Raw genomic sequence first — 22,272 nt, forward strand, 5'->3', positions numbered from 1 at the left:
GGTCGATGTAGTGCTGGTACCATTTTCCTGATTCTCTGCCTTTGGTCGGGAGAGGAATGTGTGCTTGGGGGAAAACATCTGATGCTTTCCGTCATTTCCCCTCCAGATTTCTCCAGACACAAATTTGGAGCTGCGGGGACTCTGGCTGAGCTTACACAGTCACACCACTAGCCCCCATTCCAAACGAAATTACAAACGACACTGGGACTCGAACTTCTGCCTTTCAGACACATGATTTCAAGTCTAGCGTAATTACCAATCGGCTAGTACTGCCCAGCTCTTCTACATCTTACACAACCACCTAGGTAGATGAAGCTATCTAGGTAGATAAGAATTGCTGGAAAGGAGAACTATATTTCTTGGTATTGTCTTGTTTCATTTATATCAGTCCTAGGGACGCACAGGGGGGAGGGGGCTTTGGGGCCTGAGTCTCACTGAAATCCTAACTTTTGAAATAATAAACTTTTCCTAATTTTCTGGGTTCTTTTTATTCAAATTATCAAGCAAAATTAGTTTTTTTTATTTCCGCTCCCCTTAAAAAATCCTGCAATCCTGCATGGCTTATCGATCTCACACCGGTGTCGGATCTGGGTGGGAGTTTTTTTAGTTTTTATTTATTAGACTTTCTTGTTCTTGACATTTTTTCAGTTTTTTTTAAAGTTATATTTATTAAGTATATTTCCACTACATGGATATGCTCTATTTCGTAAGGGGATTATTCATTACGTCGTATGATCGATTTAAGTCAAGGATTTAATAACAAAATTATAAAAAAGTATAACAAATCTGAAATCTCTCCCTGTTAGATGACTAGTTCCTTAAAATCAAAGTGGGTGCAAATCCCTGTTTCAACAAACTATGATTTTTATTTTATTTATTTTTACTATTATATATTATTATTTATTATTTTTCACAACATTATATATTTTATTTATTTTTACTTTATTAATTTTTATTTTATTTATTTATTTATATTTACTATGGAATCAATCAGTTTTGTTTCTGGATGGTTTTCATGCCGTGTATGCCCGTCCATCATTTCAGTAAAATAACAAAAAATTTCAATTAAGAAATTAATTTTCCGTACCGTTATACATAAACGTGCTTTTATCTATTTTTTCAAATTTTACACTAGAAGATTTACAGTTTATATTAGTTAATTTACAAAATTTACAGCAGAGAAAATAAACTTAAAAAATTTCCTGGAAATTGGAATATGGTTGAATTATGTTTTCGAAATAATTATCTAGGAAAATTTTGCCTGCTCTTTCCAGTGGTAATATTGTAATTATTCTTTTGGTTATTTTTTTAGAAAATGGAGTGAAAACTGTCAAGCATAATATGATTTTGCTAGAAATAAGAAAAAATATATCGCACAAACGTGTCCAGTCCACCTAACTTTTATCCTTTTTGATAAACAAAAGTGAAAACTTGGCCAGAAACAAAAATCTATATCAGGTCGAATGTAGGAAAAGCCAGAATTTTTTTTGTTTATTTTTTGTCTCGTCATATGGCGGAATAAAAAGACATACATATAAACCAAAAAGTGTAAGAACAAGGCAGATATTATAAGAGCAAGAAGTATAAGGCTCATTGCTCTTCAAGGGGTTCTGATTCTTGAGTCAGGAAGTTTATTGGTGAACAGGGGCGTAATTTGCCACGGTGCAGGGGGGCAACTGCCCTTCGCAGACCCCAGTCCCCCCCCAGACCACAGTTTGCCCCTCCCCCCAGCTGAAATTCAGTTTCTTCCAAAATCTTGTCAAAACTAAGAAACCTGCATAATTCAAGCATCAACAGAAACATATCAGTTTTTTAGTACATATTTACCTTTATAGTACTATAAGTTACCTCTATGGTACCAAACGGTTTATTATTTTTAGTTTTTATTGTCATTTTCACTTGATTTGGGAAAATTGGCTCCAACTTTGCACCCCACAGGATTTTGACAAAATTACGCCCCTGTTGGTGAAGTGTCGTACATGAGGTTATTATAAAAAGGATGATTTTTTTTCATCAAGAAGTGGCAACAGTGACATAAGATTGTCGTATTTTGATTTGCTTATTGATTTTCCATTTGGATATTTGGCACCAGCACTTTTGTTACAGTTTTTCCTGGTTTCTGCAAGTTCATTATTTGAAACGGCTCTTCATCTTCCAAGTTTGTCCTATAAAATTCAGAATTTAAAAATGTTTTTCATACAGGACCGTATCCAGGATTGTTTTTCCAGGGGGGGGGGTGGTTACAAAAGGATTTTTTCGGGGGAGGGGGCTACAAAAACTTAAAAAGAAATAAGAATATGTTTATATTCAATTTTTGTTACGTTTTTTACGAGTCAGACAAATATTTCGGGGGGAGGGGGTCAATCCCCCTAACCCTCCCTCTGGATACGGCCTTGTTCTCATATCAAACCCAACGTAGGCTATGTCTAACTACGAAACACTGATTTTTTTTTGTAACAATGTCTCTTTTAGTACACATTTGTTTAAAAAAAAAATCGCCCCAGTCAAGTAGTTCTTCTTTCTTCATTTCATCTGCAACCATTGGTATTTTCTATTTTGTACACTGCGCAACGTTGACCCCATCTCCTGGAATTTTGACAGGGATATTAGACGTTTTCTTTGCCTGTTCGATTCGGGCATGGTCACTGTTACACTCTAAGTAGGTAAGATATGGCTCTAGGAATTCCTGATCGATATGTGACAGGTTTCTACCAGCCAAGTGAGATGTTTAGTGAGAAAACATATTCGACACAAACATATTTCTGTTTTGTGAGCCACAGGTGACAGAATAGTGTTACAGTTTTTAAAGTCTCAGCAAGATTAAAGGGGCTGAGGAACAAGCTCAAGGCCACCTCACTGGGCCCTTTGTCCCGCATTACTTCATGCTAGAAGTAGTTACAGGACCGTTCGTTCATATGAGAGATAACATGAACTGCGAGATTATAGTTCCAAAGCTGCCGTTTATAGAAAGCAAGTTTCGTTTTAAGATCCGGTGTTGGTAAGCACTGCTGCAGACCAAAGCAACACACCTCCTGTTTTCCTTCACTAATTCTCGCTGATGCTGTTTCATCCCTTTTTGAATGGTAAACCTTAATGCAGAGTCGTGGGTGGCTTTTTCTGTTCTGACTGCTTCTTCAGCCTCGTCACTGGTGTCAGATTTTTCCTGAATAACAAATTTTTCGCATATGCCACAAGAATCCTTTGCTGGTATTTCTTCCACATTTTCTGAAGACGTCTTATTAATTGCTTCTCTTGGAAGAGTAGAAGATATTATACCTTTTTCTGAGCTCTTAGATTGCACAGTTCCTAACTCTCAATCTTGTCAATCAAAAAGTTGTCATAAGACGCCTCTTGCAAACATTGTGTTTTTATTTTTCATCATACAAAATTATTGGGCTTTTTCTGGGGTTCTCTCCTATCTTCTTTGAACGCTATGGAGACTTATTTTGCATCAATGATACGAGGTACTATTGTTGAAAAATTTTGTCTGCACTGTTCCTGAACGACATGAACACTTTCTTCGCGCATATCTTTTTTTTTTATCTTTCTTTTATTTTGATATCTGATATCTTTATTTTTGATATATCTTGTATCTTGGATATCTTTATTTGTGATATTTTTTCTTTTATCTTTCTTATATATTTCTTTTTCTTTCATCTTTCAGATGTGGAAGCGTAGAAGCAATGAACTGGCTTATACATGGGGAACATTAACACCTGCGCCCTACGACCATCCCAGAGCAAATTATCGGGGGAAACTTCTGGCAGATCCGGTGACCGGGCAAATACAACCCTATTATCCCAGATGGAAAACTCTTATTAAAGTAAGGAGATATCTTTTGGATTATTTCGTCTTTTAAGCTTATTCGCTGAAGAATAAAATAGGGTAGTATGATTGACATAGGCTAGTTTTTTAGGGCCTAGGAGTTGCCGTAAATGTTATTAAAGAAAACAATAAACATTACTGCGACAAGCCTATGGCTTTCTCCTGTATTGAATAAAATAAATAAATTACCCAGTAATATGTTACCAAATTTTAAAGTAAAATCTTGCAAAATATTTTCAGATAAGTTAATAGAAAATATATTCAGTGGCCACACTGGCTTTAGAATACTTTTTTTTTTGCCTAAATATTTGTTCTTATATTTATATGCACATTCAATTCTTAGATTTTGGAATCTGTACATTTTTTGAATTTGAAGATTTCCTTACATTTTCATTCTTAACCGTCTTTTTCCTTTTTTTTTTAGCCTTTTCGCTATCAGGTATAAATCTTCACCAATTAAAAAAAAAAGAAAATAAAAGAAAATAAAATTAGAAAATTAGAAAATAAAATACATAAAAAACTAAATATAATGTACCAAAATTGCACATAGTTCAGCTATAAGGATAAAAAAAATAAGATTATTATTTAATAATATTTCAGAACGGAGAAATTTTAATATCTAGGACAAGAGGCGTCACTAGTCAAACTTTTCTTGGAGGGCAATGGATTTTAGCGTTTGGTTGGTAATTTATACAGATCGATTTTATTGATATTACTATTAAAATTACTTAATATTTTGTTTTTTTCCGACCGAAACTGGTAGTTTTATAAGCTTATTCATCCTTATAAAAAAGTTTAATTTCTTTTTCCGAATTGTTTTACAGACTTTCTGGAAACATTGCCCCCCCCCCCTCCCCCGATGCGTGACGATCATGACTCGGACAAATTGATGGCTGAAACTTCAAAATGGGACGAGAACTTCCCAATTCGACAAGGTTTCTCATTTCTATCTGCTAAATTCATTTCTTAATTCATCGTAATTTTTCGTTCGTTTAAAGGTTCATATCCTGTATAAGGTAGTGCCTGCTTGCTAAAGTTTTGAATTAATCTTTACTTTTCATGGAAAAACTTTGTTGTTTTTTTTTCTTCAGTAAAAGATCTCGGTTGTACTTTAGACCGGTTCCCGTAGCGTTTCTGTGCTTTTTGGCTTCATCTTATCACAACACCAAGACACTTGAGGCGAACACAGCCGTTCATGGTACTCCACGCCACGTTTCAGAGCTTCACTCTTGACTCTTTAACATGATGTTTCTACTCTATTTTATTCCATTTCTACTTTACTTCATTTCATTTACTTTTAAAATTCTTTTTACTTTATTTCATTCCATTCGACAACGTCCTCCTTCATTTCGCTCATCGATTTGTTTGAAGTAAAATATTGGCAACCTAGTCAACCTATTATTCGTAAAACGTGACTGGAGTATTTTTAGTTTTCTTTTATTGTAGCTTTAAAGTTAACGAGTAAAAAGAATTTATGGGGTTTGATTTTTCTTTAAGTCTATTGTGGATCACTTCCCTTAGGGTTTCTATGCCTTTTGGTTGCGTTTTAAATTATGCTATGATCATTTTTTCACTTTTACTTTAGTTTTATTTTGGATCACTTCCTATTTGCATCACTTTTGGTTGCGTTTTATATTGTGCTGTGGTCATTCTTTAACTTTTACTGTAGTTTTTAGTTTTACTTTAGGTTTATTGTGGATCACTTCCCATTGTGTTTATCTGCCTTTCGGTTGCATTTTACATTATGCTGTGGTCATTTTGGTCCGAAGACTGGCTACTTGCAAAGCAAAAGGAAGAGTGGCCTATACACGATCTGGCACTTTATATACCGGGTACAGTTTACACCTTGGTTATTGTTGTAATGAACCGTTTCTATAGAATTTTCGCTACCCGATTGACTGAGTGGGGTAAGTACTCTTGAATCTCAACAATTTGAGCTCTAATTTAGTTTTCGAATAATTTAATCTTTGTCTATACCATTCTTGGCCTACCGTCTAAGGCTAGTTAAATCTACAACTCAATTGTGTTATTTTCTTATTTCAGCTCTCTACTTCTTGTCTCGAACATTTTTTTTTGTTCAAAAGCTTGATACTTCATTTTTTTAATTTCAAACGAAATATATATATATATATATATATATATATATATATATATATATATATATATATATATATATATATATATATATATATATATATATATATATATATATATATATATATATATATATATATATATATATATATATATATATATATATATATATATATATATATATATATATATATATATATATATATATATATATATATATTAAGCCAAAAGTTGTGTGCCAAAAGTTGTGATCATATCCAAAATCCAAAACTTGAGTTTCCCTTAAGCCAAAAGTTGTGTTCCCCAAAAGTTTTGTGCCAAAAGTTGTGATCATATCCAAAACATCCAAATTTTTTTCGCCCCATTTGTTTTCTCAGGCAAATTTTTACGCTACTAATCTAGGACGCTATCGATCAATTTAGGACTATTGGACATGTATAATTTAATAGCAAGCAGTGGGTATTCATTGGGGTTTAGCTCCCATTATATCTTGGATAGATATGGGTATGATCTGAAAAACGATCAGAAATTAAATAAAACCATCAAATTGTTTTAAATGAAAGTAAGGAGCAAAATTAAAACTTAGAATGAACAGAACTTATTCCGTATATGGTAGAGGGGCTGCTCCTCCTAAACTCCCCGCTCTTTACGCTAAAGTTTTGCAGTGCTTTAGAAATAATTCTTACTCTATATCAACGTTCCTTGTGTTTGAGCAGCCGTGCTTAGAAAAGCGGAACAAAACGGGAAACTGTTTTATTGTTTAATTTCCTTTTTATTTAATTCCAGATTTTTATTTTATTGTTTAACTTAGACCTTTTTATTTAATTTAGACTTTTTACCAGTCAACTATGCAACGATATGCATCAGTGCTGCAGTATGCCACTAGCTATATCTTTCGATCTTGTATATTACTATTTGTATTTAAATAGAAAAGTTCACTTTAATCTAATTTTTTTCAAATGAAATTAATTCAATTGAATTGAAAGTAAATCGAATTTTACCGCTCGCTGTCCTTTTCTAACCGTAGAACACGTTTAAGATGTTAAAAAACCTTTAAGCTTCTTAATACTTTTTTTTTATAAAAAAGGATGAATTAACAGAGAAAAATCGTGACTTACTGAAATATGTCATCTTCTTAACTGTCATTTTCTCTATAGTGCTTAACTCCACAAACAATTTACTGACAATATTCAAAATTGTTGGAATATTCACAATTTTTGAAATGAGCAAAAAAGTGTTTGAAATGAGCAATAATTTAGAAAAAATCCTTGTTCAAAAACTGGCAGAAAATTTTCGTTTTGAATCAGTCTGACCGTTTTTAATTTAAAAAACACTACGTCTGTCCAGCCCTTAACTGATAATTTACTGAACAGTTTTACCTTTTTGCTTCTTCTACCCCCTCCCCCTCCCCGAAATTTTGCCCGATTTGTAAAAACATACCATAAATCCGCATTGACAAGTTTCGGATGCGTTTAAAAATGTTTTATCCTTGTTTTTATTTTTCTTAATCAAACATGAAAAACAGGATTCTTAAATGAAAATACCAATTTTTTGTTTTATTTTTTCAAATCAAAGGGAGGGGTCAGGCCGAGACGCTTATCGGCTTGTATGAGTCAATATTGGTAAAGTTGCCTTCTAGCTAGTGGTAAATTCATGACATGGGATGACTTTTACGCCATTTTGCTTCTTCTACTAGTAACACTGAAGTGATAATTTTAATGCCTATTAATTATCTAATTGGATTGCTAATTAATAACCTAAACTAATTAATAATAATAGAATTAACAGTAATCTAATGAATAATCTAAACTTGAAATGCTAATTTTATGCTAATTATCTCCGTATAATTAATCAAATGTTCCAGAGAATCATCGTACTGAGTCCCAGTTTGAGAGGAATAGAGTGGTCAAACTGGTTCTTTTTGAATTTGTCAACAACTTCATGTCACTTTTTTACATCGCTTTCTACCTCCAAAATATGGAAATGCTCAGAATGGTAAGTCGATTTATATTTACAATGAGAAAGAAAAATTATTCAGTCAACTTATTTAGAACACCCAAAAATTACTAGAGAGCAACGTTATCGTCCTCTCCAAGGCTCTGTGGCCAGTTAAAAGAGCAGGGAACAGAAAGGTTCAACTTCTTGCACTCTGTAGAAATTGACGTTAAAACTGTAGAATGAGGGCAAATGGAGGAATTTAAGATTCCGCAGAATAAATGGTAAAAAAGAAGAAGAAAAATAACATGAATAAATGATAGAGCAAAGAAGATCGAAAACACGAAAATTCTGATAAAAAAAGTGAACAAAAAATGATAGAGAAAAGAAATCAGAAACGGGGAGGCTTCTGGTAAAAAAAAAGAGAGAGAAAAAGAATAAAAACACACAAAGAAAATGATACAATAAAGACGGTAAGAATCGCAAAGCTTCTGGTAAAAAGAAGAAGATAGAAGAAAAAAGTAGAATAACAACAATTAAAAAAATAATACGGAGAAGAAGATAAGAATTGCAACACTTCTGACGAAAAAAAGAGAAATAATGTTAATAGTGCGAAGAAGATCGAAAACACGAAAATTCTGAAAAAAAAAATGAAAAAAAGTAAACAAAAACGATACAGAAAATAAAAGTCAGAAACGAAAAGCTTCAGGTAAAAAAAAAAAGAGAAAAAAGGATAGAAAAATAGAAAAAAAATTATTCAGCAACGAAGGTAAATGTTATAAAAAGAGCGCAAAAGGAGGAAATTATAAATTCGCAGCATAAATGTGTCAATAAGAAAAAAGAAAGAAAACCAGAGCCCGATGAATTTATTATATTTTCTTAGCCGCATGACACTTACGAGCCTACTCAAAAACTGTGTTCCATGTATGTGACACGCAATTAAGAGATTAAAATCAGATTTTACTAATCAACTAGAAATTGATTTATATTTTATATCAAATTGCATTATGTTTTTTTCCGTGTTAGCGATTTAAAATGTTATGTCTCTTCTCGGTAAGTGTACATTATTATTTGGCGTATGAATAATAAATAAAATTATAATTTATTGCAAGGACGTCATTTGGGGAGGGTCAGAGGGGTCGAAACCCACCTTCATTGCAAAATAAATGGAATTTATTTTTTGAAACGGGAATTTCATTTTATATTAAAATAGCGCAAACATAATGTTTTCTTCTGTCTTGCCCCTCTTTTTTTCCTACAAAATCTGCCAACATAATGTAGCATTGAAACATAAATGTTTTCTTCAGTTTTCCAGATAAAATATCTGGGCCCTTCAACCCTTGGCCCTAATATAAAATTGAAATTTGTGGTCTGATTTGGAGTAGGGCTCCTCAAGTGCTACATAATAGCAGTTAAAAGATAGATTTTTTGATTTGATTTTTTATCCTTTTTTTTTATTTGTTTTGATTTTTTGTATAATAAATTGCATAGATTTTAGTTTAATTTATATTCATTCTAGCTTGGGCGACTATTTTGGAATTTGTACTTGTATTTTTTCCCTTTTCTCAGTGTGCGAAAACTTATCAGTACAACATATAGTTATACATATAGTACAACATATACATATAGTACATATAGTATACATATACGTATATATATACATATAGTACATATACATATAGATATAGTACAATATACATGTACATATAGTACAACATATAGTGTATGAAAAAGTATGTATGTACGCTTTTAATGATCCTGAGAAGCTAAAACTTCAATTCAATGATGGTCTGTGGTTTAGATAAGATTCGTGTCGAGAGAGGAAATTTGGAAATCGAAAATAATGTTGTGAGAGAAACACATATAATGTTTTTTATATGTTTTTTTTTTAAAGAAAAATAACTAGAATAAGCCGTTGATCTTTAATTCCTTGCTTATTTCTTAGCTTCTTGGTCAAAAATAATTTTTATAAGGTGGTAAACTGGAAAAGGATCATCCATCATTGTAGCGATAAAAATATTGATATTTGTAGCGGTAGGAATTTCTCCGATAGGGCTGCTTATAGCGCGAGAGATTGTGCCAAAAAGGCCAGCGTCGCTCTCAATTAGTAAGGGAAAATTGAATGCGTAGACACATAAATGTGGTCTCTTTTTTCTCGAGCTATCTGGGGGTCAGATTCCTTTGGGAGTATTTACCTTGGAGACATACGAACTAATTATCTATTATTGGGCTAGACGCAGACATATAAATGAAATAAACACAGATAAAAAGACAATAGTTTTATTGACTTACATATTTAGGTGTACAGCAATGGGTCACTACAAATGACAATAATGGTGACAAAGATGAAAAAGTTTAAGACTTCTATCAGAATGGTCCTGCGTCAGCTTTACGAATCTTCTCAAAAAGCACTTCTACCCTATCATCAAAACATACCTTTTCAGTCCTGCGCCATGAGGACTGGCTCACCATTGGCCCAAGAAGACCAAGGATGTAATTCTTTCGTCCAATAATTCCTTTTAGATATTTCTGATGATTCAGGCGTTTACACGGTTTTTGCCTTTTAAATTTCCTTAAAAATATCGTATGTAGCATATTTTTTATTTTTCACTCTCTTAGCGAAATCTTAAGCCTGGATAGTGCTGTTCTTTGTCTGAGGTGACTGCACTTTCTCTCTTTGCTGATTAAGGACTTCATTTTTGAAACTAGATTTAACTTAATTATAGAAAATCGGAATTATCTTTAGAAAGAAGAAACTTTATTTTGGTATTTTAAATACATCGTATCTTACTCATGGTACATATCACCCTTCCCATCAATTAATGACATCCCGTCATTAGTAACTGCTCATTAGTAGTGCTAAAAAGTTTCTCTATAATTTTTTTATTTTATTATACATCCCTATCTAAAATTCATCTAACGGACTAAGATTATTTATGGTTCTAGGTTAGCTACTATACTAAGGATTTTTTTTTCTATATCTGACACTGATTACTTTTACATTTCCAACAAGGTTGGGGCTATTCTACCTTTACGTTAGTTTTTTTTTTGAATTCACTTTTTTTTGTCTATATGGTACACTACTTTCTATCTACGCTACATTAAATGAATGACATGATAATACTACACTTAATTCTACTTGAACGTCTAGCGGTACATACATGAATGATTTATAACAAACAATATTGGGTTTACCATATTCACTGGTAACATTAAAACTTTCACTATTGGGATTTTTGAATTGTCCAAGTTATTAGGAAGTAACATATGTAGATTCATATCTATTCATCACCTTCGAGTCCTTAGTGTACTACACCCTTCTGTTGTAAATTATTGTCCTTCACTCTTTTTGTCTTGGCAAAAATTTTGAAGCATTTACGTTATGGTTTCTTCATGGAACAGTTCGAGCCTGGTTGTCTTTACACGAAGTTTTCTCTAATAGTCAACTGGGAAATGATGCTTCCAACTCTAGGTGTTGGCGTCTTTCTTCTCAGCATATGATTGTTTAGGATATCTTGAGGCACATAGAGAATGTATTCTCGCGTTAAAATTGTTCATTTGTGCCTTTTATAAAATTGTTAGCTCATGGCTTGCGCCGATTAGCCTTTGCGGTGATTCCTCGGTTAATCACGGGGTAATTGAAGTTTGGATTTAGAATGGGTTGTCATCAAACTATAGTGATTCTTTTAACATATTGTCTTTAACTTGAACTTCAAACATCTTCAAATATCATTTAACTTCAAATATCATTAAATATCGTTTATCTTGTTCTGATCGATGGGGTTCTCAGAATTAAACTTCAAATTGTCTTTAACTTCAGCTTCAAATATCTTTGAATGTCTTTAAATATCATTTAACTTCAAATATAGTTAAATATCTTTTATCTTTTTCTGATCAATGGGATTCTCAGAATTAAACTTCAAATTGTCTTTAACTTCAGCTTCAAATATCTTTTAATGTCTTTAAATATCATTTAACTTCAAATATCTTTAAATATCGTTTATCTTGTTCTGATCGATTGGGATCTCAGAATTAAACTTCAAACATAGTGTTACCTGATACGTAATATGGTTCATGGTCGAAGAAACGACGATCGAAGGTAACTGTTGTTTTCGTAGACGAAGCTGGGATGAAAATTGCCTGGAGTCTATGGTGAGTACTCTTCGTTGGTTGAGATATGATGAACATAGATGCTACTGGGTCGTATCTGTACTGGGTGACTCATTGTAATGCTCAGTACCAATGTGTCTATTTACTTCCTGTAATAAAAATAACGAGGCATAATCACACGTTCTTTGAAGTAAATACTCATACAATAATTCACGCATTAATTGGGTTATGATAAAATCATTGTTCCCATTGGGAAATTCAATACATAGAAGTTTCTTATAAAATACTAATTCTTCAACTTTAAGTATGGTCTCTTATTATACTTTCTAATATACACTGCTACATACACTTAATTTTAACTTCTTTCAACGCTTAGTTAATTTTACAATATATTTAAAATAATCATTTAAAAAGGGTTTATGCTACATGGTTAATTTTTGAGGGATAATTTTACGAAATATTTCTTGCCTGCATTGTTCACACAAGTCCGTTCTGTATAAGAAACGCATGTTGCAGCGTCGTAACCACACAGTTGTACGCAAACAATACTACAATGAGGGAACAAGACATAACAAGGACGAGTGGAGACCTCTATACCCACTCGTTTTCTAATGTCATCCCTATTTCTTGGCTTAGACGTTCTCATGGGGCTCCGGGTTTAACCTCAGCATTTCAGCTGTTTCCCCGTGTTCTTCTCTTGGTTTTCGTCCTATTAGTTTTAGGATTTTTCCGTAATTACAAGTCGATAGGGTTCTTATGGTCAGGTAAGTTGCGAATACGAAATATACGGCCAATAGTACGTTCCACCAGGAATTGGTCGAGAACAATCCATATCTATCATCTACATACGTTAATCTTTGGTCTTCATTTGTAAATAGAGGGATTTGCTAATCCAATGCTTCTCTTATTTTTGTAAGCCTTATTGTCCCTTTATTCTTTTCTGTTTTTGACCATATCGAAGTTTTTATGTCCTTGTTTTCTATATTAGAAAGCTTCTATCACGAAGTGACTGCCGGGAAGTTAGTTATCTTTGGAGGTTCGCTATGCGATCTGGTTGTACTTAATTACGTTTAGGCAGCAGAATCTGTAGTTATAAATCGACGCCTTTGTGTGGTGAGTCTAACACCCAAATTTTTTATCATAAATTCTATATTTCAGATTGGGTAGATTCTTTCTTTATTACTGTAAAAAGACAAAGTTCCGACAGTTTCTCTTGGAACAGAAATCATGATAGTGCTTATAAATATGAACAGGATCAGCTCATAATTAGACGCTTCTGTACTGGTAGTTTTTTTTTGATTTTATAAAGCTGCCAGATAGAAGGGTATAGCCTACTGAATTGCATAGTTTTAAAACTAAACTTCTTTTCAAAATACCCGACACTCCGAACTAGTCGTGTTTACTTCAGCTAATAAAAACAAATTCGCTCTATCTCCTGAACTGCAAGATCCAACGTCTGAATATTTTTGGATATTACTACTCTATATAGTTTTGGGGGTAGCCCTTGCAAAAAGGTATTTAGTATGACTTTTTCATACAGTTGCCCAGAATTACTTCCGTATTTTGCCTTTACAAAAATGCGTATGTTATCAAGATATCTCCTTATATTCTGTGAAAAATCAAAGTTTATTACTCCGTGTTTTAATTTATTTATAGAACTGGTTTCTATAAATCTCTCTTTGAATGCTTTTAACAAGTCATCAACCGTATTTAGTGGCAAGTTGGCGTCATTGCCTATGGTATGTTCGACCTGTTTTAGAAAAGTTAAGGCCTGGCCTTTTAATCGTAGTAGGAGCATGTCTTTTAATGCTCCAACTTCTGTTTTTGTTAGTTGTACAAACTGGGTCAATTGGATATTAAATTCGTCAATATCCAATTGACCATTGTACTCCGGGATAGATTTTGCTATCTCTATATTTTTCGCGACTAACTTTTGCACTATTAATAACTCACTAAGTTCGTCCATTTTTTTTTAATTAATTGAAAATAAATTTATTTTTTCTTAATCTATTTTGGGGGAGGCTATTATCTCCTATGTGACATAAGGGTTTTCCTGTCGTAGCTTAGCGGCAATAGGCCTAATCACTTTTCTTATATGTCTGTATCTCTCCAATAATTAAATTTAAATTACAAAGTTTTTATAGCTTAATTAGTTCGCAGTTTTCCTCCAATTTCCGACTCGCGCCATTTGTAGCGATAAAAATTTTGTAGCGAGAGATACAGACATATAAAATGGAATAAACACAGATAAAAAAGGCAATAGATTTATTGACTTACCTATTTAGGTGCACAGCAACGGGTCACTACAAATGACAATAATGGTGACAAAGATAAAAAAGTTTAAGACGTCTATCAGAATGGTCCTGCGTCAGCTTTACGAATCTTCTCAAAAAACACTTCTACCCTATCATCAAAACATACCTTTTCAGTCCTGAGCCATGAGGACTAGCTCACCATTGGCCCAAGAAGACCAAGGATGTAATTCTTTCGTCCAATAATCCCTTTTAAATTTTTCTGATGATTCAGGCGTTCACACGGTTTTTGCCATTTAAACTTTCTTTGAAATATCGTACGTAGCATATTTTTTTATTTCTCACTCTCTTAGCAAAATCTTAAGACTGGATAGTGCTGTTCATTGTCTGAGGTGACTCCACTTTCTCTCTTTTCTGATTAAGGACTTCATTTTTAAAACTAGATTTAACTTAATTATAGAAAATCGGAATTATCTTTAGAAAGAAGGAACTTTATTTTGGTATTTTAAATACATCGCATCTTACTCATGGTACATCATTTGGCACTCCGTACATTCTAGATTCTGGCACTACATTCCAGTACATTCCAGATTCTGGCGCTCCAAATTCCAGCTCCATGCAGTGGCATGTTGCCCATAGAGAGTAAGAATAAATAAAAATAGAGAATAGAGAAATAAAAAATAGAGGAAAAAATGCGAAATAAAAATAGAAAAATAAAAAGAGAAATAAAAATAGAGAGATAGGAACGTGAAAAAAATTTACATAATTTATTATCCTTGATGTTTACTATCCAAACGCTTGTTTGATGTTGTTGTTGTCATGCACCAATTTAAAACTGGGCTTTAAGTTTAAGGATGCTCAAACCTACAACTTGAAAACTTTTCAGGAAAATAAATCCCGTTTTCGGCTTCTCTGTATTCCTATAAAAACTAATTAGGTCCATGCTGAACCTGCATATATGGATACTTCTCATAATAAAGCTGTTTTAATTAACAAAATATCATAATAAGATAATATTGGAAAAATAGTTCTGTAAACTACCACTAGATCGCTAGTAGTATTGATTTTCTTTGACGTTGAGAAACGAGCATTTGAGCATTCTATCTTATAGAAGCTTTGCTTTAGCTATTCGTAAGTCCAAGTTCATGTAATCAAGCACGAATTCTGACGAATTCCAAGTTTTTGAGCAATTTGGAGTTCCAATATTCGGGTTCGATAGTTCGAACTTTCGGGTTCCATAGGGGCTTTAACCAATATTATTACTTAGAGTGCTATAAATAATGTTTAAAGTTATTTTAAGTTATATTTTGAACAAATTTTACTTTGAACGTAAATTATATTTGAACTCAGCCCCCTTTTAATTTTTGAAAATTTATTTTGCATTATAACGCTTTTGCATTTAAGTCAGGAAAGAAAGTTAAAATTTCTATATTTAGTAATGAATTAATCAACTACCTTTACTTAAAATCAAAACTGTGTATTCAGTTGCTGTACTATGAGTAATAATCTTTAGGTAATGGTTAAACTGAGCTATTTCATTTATCTTTCCACAACAGGTCGTATCCAGGATTTTTTTTAAGGGGGGGGGGGTGTTACAAAAAAACTTTACAAAGCACATCAAAAATAATATTTGTATTTTGGTTACTTTTTTACGAGTTTACAAAAATTTCGTGTGTGTGGGGGGGGGGGTTAAATCTGGTACTCCCTCTCCTGGATATGGCCTTGCTGGTGGTACCGAAATTCAAGTGACTGAAATTCATCCTAGCGTTTGGGATTCTTTAAGATCTAAATTTGGGTGAACAGGAAAAGCGAATGCATTGTGCTATTTGCTTTTCAAAATAATGCGCCATATTAGCCTATAAAATTCTCATAGTTTGTCTTTGGCACACTAAGCATCTTGGCCTATTTCTCACTAAACTCCCCCAATTTGCTTTGATATTATATGCTTTAAATAGCTTTTAGCTTGAGCAGAATATAGACTATCCCATTTACAGAGCTGTCTATTTTTTTGTACATACTTAAATATAAGAAAAAAATAGATGGCAATAATGTACCCCTTTGCTTCGTGTGAATCTTGTTTTCAATATTAAGGCGAATCAAGTTTGTTTTTTCATTAAAAAAAAAAAAAAAAATCAACTACGTGAAGAATTGAAAAGTGTTAAGCGGGGCTCCCACGGCGTCAATAAGCTTAATAAAGCTGTCCATAAAGTTAATAAACCGTTTTCCTCTCATAACTTTATTGACTTTATGGTTGTCGGAAAGAAGTTAAACTTTATTTAACTTTTTCAATAAAGTCCGGAAAGTTTAGCCAATAGGAGAAGACTTGTGGAAAATTTCAATTCAGCTAAAAGAAACTAATTAGATGGCCAGCCTTGAACTTTTTTCTCTAATCTGTGGAACATTGAAGCAGAAGACTTGCTTATTTCACTAGTGAGAAATAAACCTTTAGTATACAGATCCTCACAAAGGGAACATAAGGACATAATTTGTGTTATAAACGCATTTAAAGAAATAAGTGAAGTAATGTGTTAAGAATTGGGTCCTCATTTGTATCTGTGAGCCTTCTTTAGTAAATTTTAAAGTAAAAACAACATCTAACTTAAGACTAACTTATTAAATTGAAAAAGTTATCAAAAAATAATGTCAGATACATTCAAGAATGAACGTGTGAATAATTCAAATTAATTGCTTCAAAAAATTTCCATAAAGTCAGGAAGGTAAAATTCATGTGTGAGCGCGACGAACTTTATGGTATGTAACTTTGCGGAATACTTTATTAACTTTATTGACGCCGTGGGAGCCCCGCTTTAATAGTGTTGGGGTATTGTGACTTTGCAATGACCATTACTGTATCATTTACTGAACTATATTATCATCTGTTCATTCATAAACTAAGTTATTGCTCATGGGTTAGGTGTTCTAAAAATATCCCACTGTTTTTCTTGCCAACAGTGAACAAGACAAGCCTGGATTTGTTTTGTTGTTTTGTTCTAAGAATTACTATGCAGTTCTCTTCCTATCGTTTCACTTTAATTATTAATTAATTTACAAGTAATAATTTTTGTATTAATTATTAATTGCCAGATACATTGGCTAAGTGTGAGCAATATTAATAGGTTGAATTATTACTTCTCTCTTCTCTATGTGGTTATTAATTATAATTATTATAATTATTATAATTATTAATTATTATTTCTCTATGCGGTGTATGTATTCTGCGGTATTTTTCTGCTCTGAAAAATGTCGATATTTTTAAATAGTAAAATAACTCCATATATAGTTTATTTGCAAAAAGTTTAGGGGGTTCAAGGTTGGAATTCATTGGCTCTGCTCCCCGAAAAGATGGTATGAGCCTTATTTGTTAGACTAAGATGATGTAGCAAATCCTTTTGCTCGGGTGGGGCTCAGTGGTGTGACTGTGGAGGTTCAGCTACCGTGAGTCTGGGGAGCTTACGAATAAACCAACTCCCAAGTAACATCTGAGTTTTAGATACCAGGTGAGGCTGGGAAAATACCGAGTCCTGCTGCAAGATCAAGAGATTGCGATGAATGGATGTCCCACTTAGACCAAACATACTTCCCAACCTGAAAACAAAATTGTTCTATTCCATAAAAACCGAAATTTGGAGATCATCTGGTTTTTAGAATATTTTTTTGCTCTCTCGAATGGTCCATGTGGAAACACTGTTCAACTCTATAATGCTTAGAACGAGAAAGTTCAGTTTCATCGTAATTGATACCTCAGCACTTTTCCTGAGAGTGAAAATATCTTACGAACGAAAATGATTTTATTAAGTGGATTATGAAACGTTCATAAATGAACGTTCGAGTCTTTAATCGCATTTCACTCCGAATGTTGGAGTAATAGAATATTTTCGCTCACAGGTCTCAACTTGACGGATGGGTATAATCTTATGTGGTTCTCAAGTTACTAAGAAGTTACAGTTTTTACGAAAGGATTTATATCTTGCTTTCTCGCCTGCAAAGCTTTAGATATTTGAGCTCTTTGATATTTAAATCCATTTTTATTAATTGGGGTCATAAAACAATCTTCTTTGGGCAAATGTCTGATGGATAATAAGTCGGCCAACTCAAATTGCGTTGTTCTGGTTTCTCTTCTTCTTCTCTAAAATTTAGGTTTCTTAGTAGAACGGACGTTGAATTGCTGTACCTGATTTCGGAAATCTTTGGAGATCCTCTGTCATTTAGCATCATTTTTTTCTGCTCTTCGAATATCTATAAAGGGACTTGGTACAACCCTCTATTTCTTAGCAACAGAAAAATCAATTTTATCCTAATTATCATGTTAGCAGTTTTCCTGAGATCGAGATTGTCTTACGAGGGAAATTATAAATTATAACTTATAAAATATTTATATATAATATCCCAGAAATTATGAATTATAACATGGCGCTTATTTGTTTTCAGCATCATTAACTGCCGAAGAAAACGTACGGTTTTTTCTTTTTGCCGTATTGAACCATGAAAGTAAATAAGCGAAACTAATTCATTAAATTTGACAACACCTTTCGTATGTAAAAATTTGCTTTTCTTCTGTAGAAACCTGTTGACCCCTAAGGGCAACTTCACCTTAAAAAGAAAGCTACACTTTTTTAAGCTATTTGATGCTAGATGTTTTTAGCTGATATTTCATTCACTTTTTTTATCCACTGCTACGTGGATACACTTCTCTTCTCTTATTACGTGTCCTCCTGTATCTTTTTTTTATCAATAATTATAGTGATTTTTAGTTTCATTTCTTGTCATAATGTTATTTACTGTCTGCAAGGCTTATGTACAAGTAATAACTGTCCTACTAATATGCTGTGCCACTAATTTACTAAATTTACTACTAATAACTAGCAATTATGTACTACTAATAATGTTTTAAAGTGCCAATGAAATCAAAATGAAAACACCCTGGAATCAACTCAGATTTGTTTATGCTTGAAAACCGCGGTTTTCTAAGGTTTTTATTTTTGCCCCATTGAACCATGAAAGTTTCTACTTTTTTTCCATGCTAACCCAAGGTCTGCGTTGCGCAGGTACCGATCTCCTGATTCAATGCCTTCGGCCGGGAGTGCCATACGTGGTTGGGGGCAAATCCTCCGACGCATCTTATGTTTTTCTCCAGATTTCTCCTGGTACCCATTTAGAGCTGGGTCGACTCCGGATGAGCTTACAGAATTTGACCCCCGTCCACACCAAATAACCAGCGACAGCGGGACTCGCGCCACTTACCTCAGGATTTCAAGTCCGGTGCGCTAACCACTCGCCTAGAAAAGTAATTAAGCAAAGCTAATTCATTAAATTTGACGACACTTTTCGTCTGTAGAATTTCGCTTTTCGTTTGTAAAAATCTGTTTATCCCTAAGGACAACTACACCTTCATAGAAAAGCTACACTTTCTTTAGCTGTTTTATGCCAAATGCTTTTTTTATTTTGTACCCACCACTACCAAAAACTACATATTTGCATAATGAAGCTTTTTTTTATTAAAAATAAAATTCCCGGTTTTTATTAATTTGTGAGAACATGCATGGTTGCTTAGATTTCCAACTAACCATTTCAACCAATCAGATTTCAGCTGTCCTCATCATTGGCTAAGCATCCAACAAATCAGATTTCAGCTGTTCTCATCATTGGCTAAGCATAACAACAAGTGAAAAAGTATCGGTACAATATTTAACTAGTTGTGTATTTTATCACTTTTTGCTGTTGTCCTATATCTTCTCTTGTAGTCATGCGATTTTTGTTAGGCATGAGCAATGTATCTTTTATGTTCTAATATTGTTTTTTTTTTTTAGCAAATCGCAACGATGTTGATAGTTTTACAGTTCTTGAATCATTTTGAAGAGGCGCTGCTGCCGATAGTACTTCGGTATGGTTCAGAAAAGGTAAGGCTTTTTCTTTACTATCTAGGGTAAGGGCTGGATTTCACCGTAGGCAATTTCCTGATAGCTTGAGAAGTCTAGCAATAGATTGTCAATTGTTTTTTTCCTTTATTCAGTCAAATAAAATGATTGAGCGATTCATATTGAGCTAAAGAATAAAAATAAAACTCTAAGTAGGAAATTCTTTCAGTACAGAAATCAAATCTCATGAAAACCCTGAAAAAACATGTACGTCTAAAAAATAAAAAAAAATAAATTACGAAAATTAAGATTCCTAAAAAAAATTAAAACAAAGAAGATTCTTAAAAATGAATTTATGTGAAAGTAAATGAAAAAAATTGGAACATCAAAAATGATGCTATATGAAAATTAATTCTTAGAAACATGCTCTTCCTAGGGCTCTGTATTCTTTTTCGTTTTGGGTAAAAATTATCCTGTCTGAGACCCATTATCTAAGTTCAAGTGGTTCAAATCGAACTTTTTCAGGTAAGAGAACCAATGATAGAGTCTATAGATTATAGAGAGTGAACCCAAGCCGTATTAATAAGGTTTTCTTTAAGGACGAGGGGGAGGGGGTGTCAAATACGCAAAGATTACATTGCGCAAAGACCACAAGTTCTTAAAGTGAAAAATTTCTTAGACCACACTGCTTTTCCATTTACAAACAATTAAGAAAAAAAAAAGGTTTTATCTAAATAGAGCAGTGGAACAAAACAAAAGATAAAACAACAATAACAATAAAACTTTAAATAATAAAAAAAAATCTGAATATTTTAACTTCACGTCCGGAAGCTTCTTTTAACAAAAAAAAAAAAAAAAAAAAAATAAGGAAAAAGAAACAATTGAAAAAATCAAACAAGGAAAAAAACAACTAAAAAAAAAAAACAACTACCAAAAACATACAAATATATTATTTGGATTTTTTGTATCAAATTTTTTTTATCTTTTATTTTGTTCCACTGCTTTATTTTAGTCAAACTCGTTTTTCCTCCTTAGTTTTTTGTTAAAGCGAATCTTAAGTAAGAACTTCTCTTCCCTGTTTTTCTTCTGGGGGCTGATGTACTAGTGACTTTTATACTTGCATACAAAACAACCAAACATTGGTAAATGTAAGACAGATCTAAGCCGGAATCAAAGGATATTGTCAACCTCAACCAAACCAACCCATATTTCATTGTCTGGTTTTCCTTTCTCCTGTAAAATTTACATCTCCTAAAACGACGAATGTTGAATCACTGTAACCATTTTTGGAGATCTTCTTTCATTGTTTGGTTTTCTGTTCTCCTGTAAAATTTACATATCCTAATTTAACGAACTTTTGAGTCACTGTAACCAATTTTGGAGATCTTCTTTCCTTGTTTGGTTTTCTGTTCTCCTGTAAAATTTACATCTCCTAATATAACGAATGTTGAATCACTGTAATTAGTTTTGGAGATCTTCTTTAATTGTTTGGTTTTCTGTTCTCCTGTAAAATTTACATATCCTAATTTAACGAACTTTTGAGTCAATGTAACCAATTTTGGAGATCTTCTTTCCTTGTTTGGTTTTCTGTTCTCCTGTAAAATTTACATCTCCTAATATAACGAATGTTGAATCACTGTAATTAGTTTTGGAGATCTTCTTTAATTGTTTGGTTTTCTGTTCTCCTGTAAAATTTACATCTCCTAATATAACGAACTTTGAGTCAGTGTAACCAATTTTGGAGATCTTCTTTCCTTGTTTGGTTTTCTTTTCTCCTGTAAAATTTACATCTCCTAATATAACGAATGTTGAATCACTGTAACCAATTTTGGAGATCTTCTTCATTGTTTGGTTTTCCGTTCTCCTGTAAAATTTACGTCTCCTAATATAACTAACTTTAAATCAGTGTAACCAATTTTGGAGATCTTTCGAGATCCGTTATCATTTAACATTATGTTTTATGTTCTTTGGATGGTTTATGTGGAGAGTTGGTTCAACCCTCTACTTGTTAGAAACAGAAAAACCAGTTTTACCAGAATCATCTTGTTAGCAGGTTTTCTGAGAGCGAATTTACCTTACGAGGGAAATCCCGCTTATTTGTTGATGGTATCCCGTAGTATCCTCTATCCCGTTTATTTGGTTTTAGTGTCATTAACTGCTAAAAAAAAGTTCAAGATGTGTTGATTGGTGTGTGAGGAAGA

The 22,272-nt window shown here is 32.9% G+C and overlaps 1 protein-coding gene across 2 annotated transcripts in view; it reads left to right on the forward strand.

Moving 5' to 3' along the window:
• Window positions 1-22,272, forward strand: part of LOC148940892 (anoctamin-10-like) — a 155,485-nt gene that overhangs the window by 110,906 nt on the left and 22,307 nt on the right. For both annotated transcript variants that reach the window (XM_089105291.1, XM_089105292.1), the window contains exons 6-9: window positions 3,665-3,823; window positions 5,513-5,732; window positions 7,784-7,914; window positions 20,024-20,113. In XM_089105291.1, the coding sequence (XP_088961417.1) occupies window positions 3,665-3,823; window positions 5,513-5,732; window positions 7,784-7,914; window positions 20,024-20,113 (600 nt within the window). The remainder of the gene's footprint in view (window positions 1-3,664; window positions 3,824-5,512; window positions 5,733-7,783; window positions 7,915-20,023; window positions 20,114-22,272) is intronic.

This window comes from Artemia sp. Qi Xiang Cuo, chromosome 19 (assembly GCF_049724085.1).
Source record: "Artemia sp. Qi Xiang Cuo chromosome 19, ASM4972408v1, whole genome shotgun sequence".
Lineage (NCBI taxonomy): Eukaryota > Metazoa > Arthropoda > Branchiopoda > Anostraca > Artemiidae > Artemia > Artemia sp. Qi Xiang Cuo.